Source organism: Gymnodraco acuticeps, unplaced genomic scaffold (assembly GCF_902827175.1).
Source record: "Gymnodraco acuticeps unplaced genomic scaffold, fGymAcu1.1, whole genome shotgun sequence".
NCBI lineage: Eukaryota > Metazoa > Chordata > Actinopteri > Perciformes > Bathydraconidae > Gymnodraco > Gymnodraco acuticeps.
In genome coordinates, this window is record NW_022992313.1 from 1,124,895 (window position 1) to 1,138,139 (window position 13,245).

The 13,245-nt window shown below is 41.6% G+C and overlaps 1 protein-coding gene across 3 annotated transcripts in view; it reads right to left on the minus strand.

Moving 5' to 3' along the window:
- whrnb (whirlin b) overlaps positions 1–13,245 on the minus strand; it is a 167,500-nt gene that overhangs the window by 73,790 nt on the left and 80,465 nt on the right. For all 3 annotated transcript variants that reach the window (XM_034208317.1, XM_034208316.1, XM_034208314.1), the window contains exons 4-5: positions 5,717–5,985; positions 1,871–1,907 (exon numbers count right to left, since the gene is read on the minus strand). In XM_034208317.1, coding sequence (XP_034064208.1) covers positions 1,871–1,907; positions 5,717–5,985 — 306 coding nt within the window. The remainder of the gene's footprint in view (positions 1–1,870; positions 1,908–5,716; positions 5,986–13,245) is intronic.

The following is a 13,245-nucleotide window of genomic DNA, read 5'->3' on the forward strand; positions in this document are numbered from 1 at the left end:
CTCTGAAAAATGTGTTCAGTGAACACAGAAGGAGCATGCTGCACAAAAGAAAAGCCTGTCTCATCCAGATCGCTGTTGAGAAGGACCTTACCAAAAAGGTTACTGGAGAGTGGAAGGAGAGACTGCTGAGAAGATTCAACACAGCTTCCAGGAGGCTACAGCTCTTCTGAGGGTAAGAAATATTGTTGTATCACTTTAGTTATTTTATTGTATCAATTATATATTTATTGGTACATGATTATGTAACCTAAGCTGTTGAAGTTGTTGGCTAATGTAAGTAATACTATTGTACTGAGTTTATCTATTGAAAATCTAATTATGTACAATTTATTATGGGTTTAACCTTTGACCTCTGACTCTGTCCAATAAGGATCCTGTGCTCCCTGGTGGTTCCAGTGTGCCACTATCTTTGAAGCTCCTACAGGAAAAATTGGACAACATGAGATCTTTTGAGAAAATGGCTGCTACGTTACAATGTGAATGAGAATTTAAAAAATACCTCTCAAATCTAGTTCAAATCTTCTGCCACATGTTATTAAAAAGTGAGTTGTACTCTAGTCAAAAGTGTTTTTTTTAGTATAGAATACTGTTCTGTTTTACACCTCACACATATCAAAATCTTATCTCGTATCCCAAGCCTATCAACAAGCTAATGTTGCAGCTGAAATGTTCTCCACGTCACAAAACCATCTTCACATGATGATGTGATACCAGTTTTCAAGCACAGTAAATTCTCTTCCCAGAGTATATGATGGGACCAAGGTGATGATGTACATGGTTTTAATAATACTAAATTAAATGGTACTCATCTGAGTAACTCACTCACTAATAATGAAATACTATATGACAGTAAAACAAGAATTGTTTAAAAGGGGAGTGATTTGTAAAATATCCATAAAGAAAAAGTAAATCTGTTTACAGTTCTGTTTCATATGGGTGTTGAGAGATGTATCCATAGATCTCTTCAGTTTGCACCAAGTGCACCAGATTGATGCTTTTAACTTCAATATTTAAAAAAAAATCTTCCCGGGGGAGCATGCCCCCGGACCCCCCTAGAGGAGGTGAGGACACCCCTAGAGGTATTAGGTCCACACCCCGCTTATAAAAATAGCACTTTACCACTGCACCCTCTCTAATCTCAGATGCACCCTCAGTCATTTTGTTCTGGAACCGGGCCTGGGTATGCCTAAGTCATTTTCAATGTGGGCCGCCGTGCCGACTTAATTCATTTGTAATTGTTACTTGGCTGTGGGTGCCCTGTCATGATAGGTGTTTATATAAATGGTGTTGTTTTGTGTGGTAGAGGGTCGCTGTCATTGATGCGTTTTGCACCCCGGGCCGTTGTGTCGATATTCCGCTGGGATGTAATAACTCTTCTTTTTTTTCTCGACGGAAGGTCAGAGGGCCTAGCTATAAAAGTCACGGCTCACCACTGTCATAGAGTAATGGCATCTTGACAAGAAATGGAGTCACACTCCTCTGTGTTGTAATCGGAGCTACAGTCCTACAGTTCCCCCTCAAGTTCCCCCTCCGCTCCCCCTTAGGTTCCCTCTCCACTCCCCCTCAGGTTCCCTCTCTACTCCCCCTCAGGTTCCCCCTCCGCTCCCTCCCAGGTTCGGGTCCGGGAGGATATCAAGAGATCACAAGTTTAAAAACGCTAAAGTCTAAGTGAAGTCACAAGTTATTAATGTGAAAGTCAAAGTCTATTTTGATGCTGTCAAACTAAGTCTAAATACATGAAAATAATGTCCAGATTATGATTGTAGATCAACATGTTGTAGTGAAGAATCTGTCATGTCAGTACTATAACATGCACTTTGAAGAGGCATAATGTATACGGAGGGCAGTAGTGCATGGCTGCTTTTCTTACCTTTCCCAATACAAGTGTAGCTTTGGCAGAGGATGGCCTGCAACAAAGAAGAAAATAATGCAGAGCATATTTAAGAAAACCATCATCGTTCACTCCCCCGTTGTGAGACAAATAAGGAATTTTGATTCTGAATCATTATATTCATCTTAGAAACAAGTTGAACTGAGAATAACACATAAAGAAAACTCATCAACATGAATACCTGTATGCCCCGCCAATTCTTATGCATTTAGGAAATTATATAACAACCAACATCACAGCCTAGCAGGCAACGTGAGTTTAGTGAAGTGTGTAGCAGAGAGCTGTCTTGTAGAGAAATACCTTGCCAAATTCTCAATCAGAGCCAGCTCCATCAGGGCTGGGGGACAGATGGATAAGCCGGAGAGTCTCTACACAACTCTGCTGTCAAAAAAACGGTCTAACACAATCCTCCACTGCAGGGAAAGATGTCCATGTCCCGGATCCCCGAGGGATAATAGATAATATTTATATAGCGCCTTTCAAGGGGCCCAAGGCCGCTTTAAATGGTAAACAAACAAACACAGAAAAGGGGCAAATAATAAAGTAAAAAATTAAATAAATAGCAGTAGGAGTGGAAGCAGGGGGACTGTGATGGGTTAGGGGGTCAAAGGCCATGGTGAACAGGTGAGTTTTTAATGATGACTTCAAGATGTCCAGGGAAGCAGCATTGCAGATCTCTGCAGGAAGTGCATTCCAGATGGTGGGGGCCGCAACACTGAACGCCCGGTCACCAACAGTTCGGAGGTAAGAGCGGGGAATGGAGAGCAGGCCCGTGTCTGAGGACCGCAGACTCCGAGAATGGGTGTAGGGATGTAGGAGGTCCGATAAGTACTGGGGGGCGAGGGCATGGAGAGACTTGTAAGTGAGGAGGAGTGTTTTGTACTGAACCCAGTGAAGATGGATGAGGGTGGGGGTGATGTGTTGCCAGGGCTTGGTGCGGGTGAGAAGCCTGGCGGCAGAGTTCTGGACGTATTGGAGCTTCTCCAGGGCTTTGCTGGGAACCCCGGACAGGACTCCATTGCAATAGTCGAGGCGGGAGGTTATGAAAGCGTGTATTAGCGTTTCTGCCAAAGAGTCAGAGAGTGAAGGCCGGAGTCTGGAAATGTTTTTGAGATGGTCGAAAGCAGATTTGGTGACAGATTTGTGGTGTCCAGGATGACTCCCAGGTTGTGGACTTCAGTGGATGGAGAGATGGAGCAGCCGTCAATGGAGAGGAGCAGGTCTCCAACCTGAGCTCGGTTTTATTGCTGTTTAGTTTGAGCAGGTTTGATGACATCCAGTTTTTTATGTCCTGTAGGCAGTTGACAAGGGATTGAGGGGGGAGCTGAGTTGAAGGTTTGGTGCAGAGATAGAGCTGTGTGTCATCAGTGTATGAATGAAAGCTGAGACTATGGTGGTGGATAATTTGACCAAGTGGGAGCATGTAAATGGTGAAGAGGAGGGGTCCAAGCACAGAGCCTTGAGGTACACCTTGGTTGACTGGGGCCGATGGGGAACTGCAGTCACTGATGGATGGACCGATAGTTAATTCACATGACTTTACTTTGATTAATTACGGATTTAGGGGGGGAGAGAGCCATTGATGTAAATGAAGAAGAGGAGAAAGAAAGCAGCCTTGAGGGGAACCAGTACGGATGATGATCATTTTGATGAGACAAGTTTCCAGCTGTATGTGCTGCTTCCTGTTGGACAGGAATTCAGTCTGGAAGGTGCAGCTGGGAGAGTTTGTCCTGCAGCAGAGCCGGGACTATAGTATGAAGGCAGTGTTCCCGCCCACAAACAGGATCCTGGCGAGGGTTCCTACTGATTCCAGCTGCTGCAGGAGGAAGTGGAGGGCCATTTTGACTGCATCTTCTACAGACCTGTTGAGGGTTTTGAGGTGTGAAAGGACAAGGCACTCAGAAGACTTAATTACAAAGAGGTAATGTCATTAAGTCCTGTGATCCTGGTTTATTTTTGGACGGGTATGATGGTGGACGAATTGAGCCGGCTGGTACATTGCAAGTCTGGGGTCCAGTTTGTTTGCATGGAGACAGTTGTCTTTGGGACGGGGCTTTAACCATCTGGCTGTGGTTCCTCCAGACAGAAGCAGTCACTTGATAAGAAATTTAGAAATGTTGCATCTCTCAAAGATTTGTTCATTTTGTACTTTGCCTCTTATCTGGCCTTTGTCACTCCTTAACCTGTTAAGCCCGGAGGCTGTTTTTCAGGCCTCAGGCTCGAACATGACATGCCCAGAACAAGTGACTATATCTTCACTTCTAAAAGGGGTAAATGAATAATCCTTTTTCACAAAGCAATGATACACCTGTGTGTTGGCTGTGGAAGTGTCCGAATCAATATAGATGTTTTTATTTTAAAGTAAATTCAGATTGAACATAGTAAAGAAATGTAAATTATAGATTTCGTCTAAAGACAAACCATTACTTATAGTGAAAACCACCCTTGAATGATGGGATCGGAGACTAAAAGCTTTAGGAATCCAAACTTTAACATATAATAAGTACCCTGTATCAAGATTGATGCAAAACAAGCTAAATTTGACCTTTTTAGAGAGGTTTAGAAAAGAAAAGTCCAGGTGGACTCACCTCTGGGTACATTTGGGTGCAGTTGCCGTATCTCTGGAACCCATTGGTCGATTTCGGTGATTGACACCTCTTTGTAACCGTTAGAGCCAATAGAATCGAGGGGACATTCCTAAATCCATCTAAACATTACCATTGAGGGTTAGGATGATGTGCACGCAGTTTGCCCAAAACCGAAAGCTCCGTTACACTCTATATGAAAAATACATTTATTGCCATAAATGTTATGATGGATTATCAATAATCATTTCAAAGTGACACAGAGACATTGGATTAACCTTCAGCAGAGTGTATATGCTTTTCAATGCCATTGAACACAACTTTTGATCAGAAAACAGCAAAGGTAAGACGTATTTGCCGTTTTGGCCCCGTAAAGTCAAGTTGTGTGTTGTCTTTCCTGGCTTTCGCTGCCGTGAGTTTTGGTCGCACAGTGATGATACTTATACCAATGGAATCTGTGGAATCTCAGCTTTTATATGATATCTAGTTTGTGCAGATAGCATGAAGTATAACATATCGCTACCGTGAGTTATGGTTAGCTAAAAATTGTTAATATTGTCTGATAGCTAAGTTTCTTCCCATTAAGTGGGTATGACACATTAATAGGTTATTAAATGTTAAGAAGCCACACAGTTCCGTGCAATATTGTTGCGGGGGCAATCGGGCTTAAGACGTTAATGTGGGGAAAAAACCCATGGAGTGATCACACATGGCCTTGAATGTTTCATTGGACCTTCAGGCTGGTCTGTCTAAAATAAAGGCACTTTCTGCCTGTAACTGGTGAGCTTACCAGCACACTTTGAAAAGGAAGTAAACATCTTCAAAATGGTAACTTCTTCTTAACTTTAAGCCATGCCATTTGTTTGCTTCCAAGGAGACCATGACAGGACAGCTGCTTCACTTTAATGATAAGTTCTGCTTCAGTTGTCCAGGCAGATCAGGGGAAAACCAGAACACTTTTTCCCATAAAATGGCGGTGTGTGACCCGGTGCCGTAAAGCCTCCTGCATTACACGTGCAAGGCATTTGGGGAGCAGAGTGGGACTGGCAGTGTTCTGCCTATTACGTAACTGTTATATAAGTCCGCTTGTAAGATAGTTGCTATATGTTGCCTTTAAAGTTAACAATTTAAAGATACCATATTTTAATCCTCAATTACAATGATGTCTCTAGTTCCCTCCACTGACAGTATTGTATTATATGTGGGGAAAAGTCATTGTATCTAAGTATAATGCACTCACCTTGAACTGCAGGCACTGACGTTGACATGGATGCCGGCATTGACATGGGAGTTGGTGAGATAACTTGGGTTAGCTGTAGCATTGGTCTCAGCTATGGCCTGACTGCAGATCCATTTGGTCTCGTCCACCACTGTGCGTGCATGAGGCAGACGCCCTACATCCCTAACTTTCATTAGAAGGTGGCGTCCTGTCTTGAGGATGTGAACTGCCTCATCGTGGGAGATGGTTACAAAGCTCTGTCCGTTGACATCCAGGATCTGGTCACCCACCTGCAACAGATCAGTTTCATCACAACATAAAACAACGCAGAGTTTTTGTGGCGTCAGAACAGACCGCCTAAATATACTGTTTATATATATATATATATATATATATATATATACGTACATATATATACAGTGGCAAGACAACGCAGTGAACCCTTTGGAATAACCTGCATTTATGTATACATTTGTACAAAGAAAATGGTATGATCTTCCAACACTGTCTCCTCAAAATTAAGTTCCCACAGAACTAAACTGCATTCTCAATTACGTTTAGCTAGAAACTTATTGTCTTTACATCTGGAAGTAAGTAGTCTCTCTAATGTCGATTGATTTTACAGTGATATCTGCATTACTCATGAACTCAAAAACACTAGATTATACCTGTTAATTACACAACATTGATAGATTTAATTTGTTTGCAATGCTTTTGTGTTTTTCCCCTTCGATTCGGAGAAACAAATAGTTTTTTCGGAGTTTAAGATGGCCGAAGACACTACACTACCCATAATCCTCAGCTATCGTTTGGGACGACACCAGTCCGCTTTGATCGACAAACCCCGTGATTAGTCCTCAAGCTCTGTGATTGAATGTTGGAGTGGCAGTGCACCTAGGTTATTCTATATGAATTTTTTTCCCCGTAAAAGATAAAACCATACTTTATTCCGCTCGTGCTTGCTTTACTCTTTGAAAGTCATCATATAAATGCATTATAATAAATGGTTCAGCTGCATTAAATACTACACATCTGCCATAGTTTTTTATTTATTAGAGAGATTGGGCCTCAAAAGGCTCAATAAAGCTCGTAAGGCCTTATTGGGCCTCACAAGGCTCGTAAGGCTCCTCATTGGGCCTTACCGTTCTGTTTTAATTTTACAATAAAGTTAATAGTAATATCATGTTTGATATTATTATGTTTTATTAACTAGACCACTGGATCATGTTAGGACCATCTGTCGGTTTGGTGTTACAAATATCAAAACAATATACACTGAACAAAAATATAAACGCAACACTTTTGTTTTTGCTCCCATTTTTCATGAGATGAACTCAAAGATCTAAAACATTTTCTATATACACAAAATAACCATTTCTCTCAAATATTGTTCACAAATCTGAAAAGATCTGTGATAGTGAGCACTTCTCCTTTGCCGAGATAATCCATCCCACGTCACAGGTGTGGCATATCAAGATGCTGATTAGACAGCATGATTATTGCACAGGTGTGCCTTAGGCTGGCCACAATAAAAGGCCACTCTGAAACGTGCAGTTTTGCTTTATTGGGGGGGTCTGGGGGGGGTCCGAAAACCAGTCAGTATCTGGTGTGAGGGGTAGGGGTAGGGTTAGGGTTAGGGGTAGGGGTAGGGGTAGGGTTAGGGTAATGTTGTGAATCGAGTGGCCTGTGTTCGTCGTCCATAACATACGCCTGCCAATACCATAACCCCACCACCACCATGGGCCACTCGATTCACAACATTACATAATCACACAAATTCTGTATTTTATATTTAACAATTCTGTGTTCTTTATTTATTGATTGTTCAATACCTGACAAGGCCGGAGATGAAATATCTACATACATCTTATAAGAGTATAAAATATGTATAATATCAGTTAAAATAAGTGCTTCATTACATTACATTACATGTTACTTGTTAGATGCTTTTATCCAAAGCGACTTACATACTCAATACTGTGGGCAATCCCAACAGGAGCAATTTGGGGTGAAGTGTCTTGCCCAGGGACACAACGACATGCTGACTGCAGTGGGGTTTGAATCTGTGACCTCCTGATCCGAATACCAACTCACAACCCACTGCACCACACGCCTCCCCTTCAACATAGTTAACATTGCTGGAGGTATGCACAAATATTGATAGATGTCTTGTAATGCACTATTGAGGAACCGGCGACCCAAGTTTTTCATTCAAAGCATAACTACACCATAGTTGTGTAGGCCTATATGATATGTCAATAAACCTTAGAAAATCTTGAAATATTTTAAGGGTTGTGCAAAATAGTCATTATATACAGTCTTTAATTAACTATTAGTAGAGAATAACGAGTAATGAATATACTTTATAGGGATCCTATTAATATCTAATAATACAAATAATGAAATTCAATAACATGCTTTAACCACTAGGTGTCCCTTTATATCAGCTGTGCACCTTTATGGTGTAAATACAGCCTATCTACCAATTGGATCAAATATAAAAGTCAGCCGAATTAGTGTTGATACTGCAAGGAGACGTATTGTGTGAAAAGAAATGTAAGATGTTGTTTAATGGCTGATATATTTATGATCCATGTCACGTTTTCAGTGTTGGCGGCAGTTCCTCATGTTTGTCTAGAAGTCTTCTCATCAGGGCTCTATAAATACAGAACTACAGCAGATCAGGGTTGCCAACTCTCACGCATCTGGCGTGTGACACACGCTTTCACTCTCAATCTCACGCTCTCACGCTGCCCAAACTATTCTCACGCCAAAAACAAGATGAACCGGCGATCGTTTTTGGTTAGTTATTTACAATGTTGAGTTGACAGCTGCTCAAGCTGTCGATCCGCTCCCTTGGAGCTGGGCGTGTCTGAAGCTTGGGGATTTTATTCAAGCAACGCGACCAACAACCAATCACATGAATCTCCCGCCCCCGACATACAAAGCAAAAACCCCCGGGGATTTTATGGGAGCAATATATATATATATAAACTCCCCAAACAGGCGAAAACCTACCAGTTTCACCCACTGTCTCTGCCACCTCCCTCCATGCCTGGTTCCTCCGGTTTGTATCCCGGTAGGTGAAGAGGGTCTGGTCATACAAAACCGGGTGATTTGCTACGGCGATAATTAGTTTCTCCTCCATCTTTTTTTGAAATATAGAAATGAACGGCGGGATATCTCTCCCAGCTTAGACGCGGTTTGATTGGCTACGGCTTGAGCTGTCAGATTTTACGAAACGGGGTTTGATTGGCTGGCGCTGGCTACTCCGGCGTCTCCGGCGTCGACGGACCGCTATGCTACCCACAATTCAGTTCGGCGAAAAAAAGCGGCAACGTGACGTCACCCCATTCAAAGTGAATGGGCAGATTGAAGCTGTCGACGCTGTCGACGCTGTAGTGTGGACGGGCCTAACAACGTTAACAGACAGCAGAGCAGTGGGAGACGGTTGGTCAATCCCCGACCCGTATTGCGCATGCGCAGATTTAAGATCCAGTAGAAATGATAACAAAGTAAAGTCTGCTGCTTATTGTTCTACTCGGCCAAAATAGAGTCAAAGAGTATATGAGAGTGAGAGTGTGTTAATTAATATATTTGGCAGTTTGAAGTAAGTCTGTAGATTTGTTTGTGTGCGTGTGTTTCATGTATAGGCCTCTCACGATAATTAATTTTGTTGGATACATTTTCCCGGAAATTATTGCGATAAACGATAATATTGTCGGCACCGTTGTATGACCATTTTAGACCACTGACATAATGATAATATATAATAATGATAATGTATAATATATAATAATAATTCAAGTACATCCTTTCAAACAGTCATATCCTGATGTAAATGGCAATTTAATTTATTTTTTTTATTTATCGTACGATAAGTCAATTAATTGCTTATCGCGACAGGCCTATGCACACAATAAAACAGTGGAAACAAACATGTGTTTGACTTTCATTAGTGAATGAAACGTTGTGCCCTTTATAGTCTGTATTGTATCCAATATTGTGTATTTGTATATATTGTATATATATCCTATATATATGCTAAGGTCCCGCTACTAATGATAGCAGTCATTTAGTGCGCATATGTGTAATTAAACCCATGATATCAAAATCTCACTCCAGCCAGGTACCCAAAGTTGGCAACCCTGCAGATATGTAATATGTAATGCAGCCGAACCGTGTATTACAATGCCGTTATGTGATGACTTTCAAAGAGAAAAGCAAGCACACTCGGAATAAAGTATTATTTTATTTAAAACAAATGTTTTTCGGTCTGTTTCCGGTATTTGTTAATGACGATGTGATGTGAGATGTGAGACTGGAATTGCACAGGGGAAAATAACGTATCTATGCCACAATTTTGCGGATTGTGTTAAACTAATACGTTTGCGCTGTGGACCAACACTATACATTGACGGTAGCAATAAAGATAACACCATTAAACAGTTACACACCATAACAGAAATAATATCGATAGCAGCGTCCCTTGCAACCACCTTGGTAACAATGAAAACGTTGTATAGACACAATTTCCTGAAGTACTCTTCATAATAACTAGCAAACTAAAGATCATGTACATCCACTGCACACATAATCTGAAATAACAACTCGTATTTCTCGCATCAAATGACATCAAAACGCATTTTAATGGCCAAACTAACTTTAAAATAGGCATTTTCCACCGAGAATAAAACGAAGTTCGGCCATGTTTTTTTTTTCTGCAGGGAGAAATATGAAGATCACGTGACATAGACGCCAGCCATTGGAATTAATGGTGAAAAAAAACGTAGGGATCCTACAATTTCAGAGGCGTTTTTGTAGAAATACTACGTCCTAAGTTGTGGACCAACGTATTTATTACACGTTTTTTTTTTTAGACTGGGTTGGCTCCACTGAGATCCAACATCTAGTTTCAGGTGGCCTGTGGAACTGCCAGTCAGCTGTTCCTAAGGCTGACTTCATCTCTGGCTAGGCCTCCCTGCAGTCTCTGGATTTCCTTGCTCTCACTGAGACCTGGATTACTCCATCCAACACATCCACCCCAGCAGCTCTCTCCACAGCATATTCCTTCTCCCATACACCCAGATCAGGCCCGGTTCTACGGGGGTGCATAAGGGTGCACCCTCAGTTGAGTCGTTATGCACCCTCATTTGAAAAATGAAAAGTGAAAAAAAAAAAAAAAAAGTGAAAAAAAAAGTGAAAAATATTACATTAATAATAATAATAAGAAGAAGAATATAGTTGAAATAAAATAAATTGTAATTGTGGTTAAATAACATTGTCTGCTGCATTTATTTGGTCAATTTAAACGGTAAGTAACGTTATTATGTCAGGTGCGCGTAGGGTTGCCAACTTCCATAAATGGGGAAATGGGACACATGCATGTGTCCCCCCCGCGCGAAGATTTTCGGGTTTCTGGCGGATTTAGTTACTTTTTTTTAACTTTATTTCGGTTTTAGGGTTAGGGTTATGTTATTTAATTCTTTTAGTGGAGCCAGCCCCCTAGGGTTCGAGGGGTCAAACCCCCCAAAACCCTCAAAATGCATAGAAAACTATGCATACCTATAACACAATACAAACACAATGGTCTTACACCTGCATTAGGCTACTACATCACATTGTACATCAGCATGTTCAAATCGGATAGGTGGGCACTAGGGACATCTGGGCACCTCGATGTACAATTGGCTATTTTGTCCAAAATGTTAAAAAATAAATATTGGAAAAATGGTATTAAGTAATGCAAAGTATACATGATGTGAACATGCACGGTACATCATTATTAGACTTAATGTTATCCTTCAACCAACCATTTTCCCAGCATTTTCCCATCAATCAGCTGACTCACTCTCTCTCACACACACACACACACACACACACACACACACACACACACACACACACACACACACACACACACACACACACACACACACACACACGCACACACACACACAGACTATAACACCCCATGCCCCTTTCTTGCTCGCACGTGTGTGTGTGAGATTGTCTCCGGTGGGCCGCGGCGCGGCATCATTGTTTGTGTGGCATGTCAGCCTGTTCAGTCGTGTGGGAAAATGAGCGCTGCCGGTGGAGGAGGTGATAATGAAAGAGGAGAAGAGAGCGAGGATGTGGTTCTGGGCCCTGGCCCTTCTAAAAAGAAAATACTTGTGTCTTACAACAAACAGTTGAATAAAAACATTGTGTGTGTGTGTGTGTGTGTGTGTGTGTGTGTGTGTGTGTGTGTGTGTGTGTGTGTGTGTGTGTGTGTGTGTGTGTGTGTGTGTGTGTGTGTGTGTGTGTCCACCATTGAGGTCACCGAGGTCCGGACCTCGGTAATTTTTTCCGAGCTGTGTATATAACACAACTTGTGAAATAACTGCACTAAACGGCGTTCTTTGTAGTACTTCCATTTACTGACAATGGGGGCGCTGCATAACTACATAGCCTCAATTAAAGCAAACAGAAGAAGACGACATGTATCAACCTCTGGTATCAACCAGCTGGTATCAACAAACCACCGCAGCCCGTACTTGTATCTAGAGATCTGAGTCCAGAGGAAGAGTGATGAGGTATCTAGAGATCTGAGTCCAGAGGAAGAGTGATGAGGTATCTAGAGATCTGAGTCCAGAGGAAGAGTGATGAGGTATCTAGAGATCTGAGTCCAGAGGAAGAGTGATGAGGTATCTAGAGATCTGAGTCCAGTGGGCTGCTTGTGTTTCTTTTCATCAGGACATCATATGACCAGCAGATCCTGTGTGAACGCTCTACGTTAGTCAGTGGACGTCCGACAACATGCACACTAACTTATATTGCAGCTATAGGCTATACTTTGTTTTAAATTGCGTGAATAAACTAGCTAGAGAGCTACAGTTAATTACATTCATCCAATGTCAGAAGGATTACCTTTTAACAAACGTTGTAATGCTTTTCTTTCATTTCAATTTGAGTAAAACATTGAAGATACAGTTGCAAGAAAAAGTATGTGAACCCTTTGGATTCTCCACACATAGCGTTGTGCGTTCCTTCCAAACAACTCAACTTTGGTTTCATCTGTCCACAGAATATTTTGCCAGTAGTGCTGTGGAACATCCAGGTGCTCTTTTGCAAACTTCAAACGTGCAGCAATGTTTTTTCTGGACAGCAGTGGCTTCCTCCGTGGTGTCCTCCGTGGTGTCCTCCCATGAACTCCATTCTTGTTCAGTGTTTTACGTATCGTAGATTCGTCAACAGAGATGTTAGCATCAGGGTTTCCGCTAGGATTTTTTCTCGCCGGTCAAATGTCCGAACAGAATTTATTTTACCGGACAAATTTGAAACTTACCGGTCATGTTTCAATAATAATAATAAGAGTTGTGTAGCAGAGTTTCCGTTAGCAGGTAATTACCGGACTATGACCGGATATGCTGAGGTTTAAAACTCAGTTAATGGGAGTCATTTTTATATTGCTTCAGTTTATAATCGTAACAGATCGAAAAATTCAGATTCATTTTTCAATAAATGATTCCACAAACAACAAACAACATCATTATTACATTCAAAGAAAC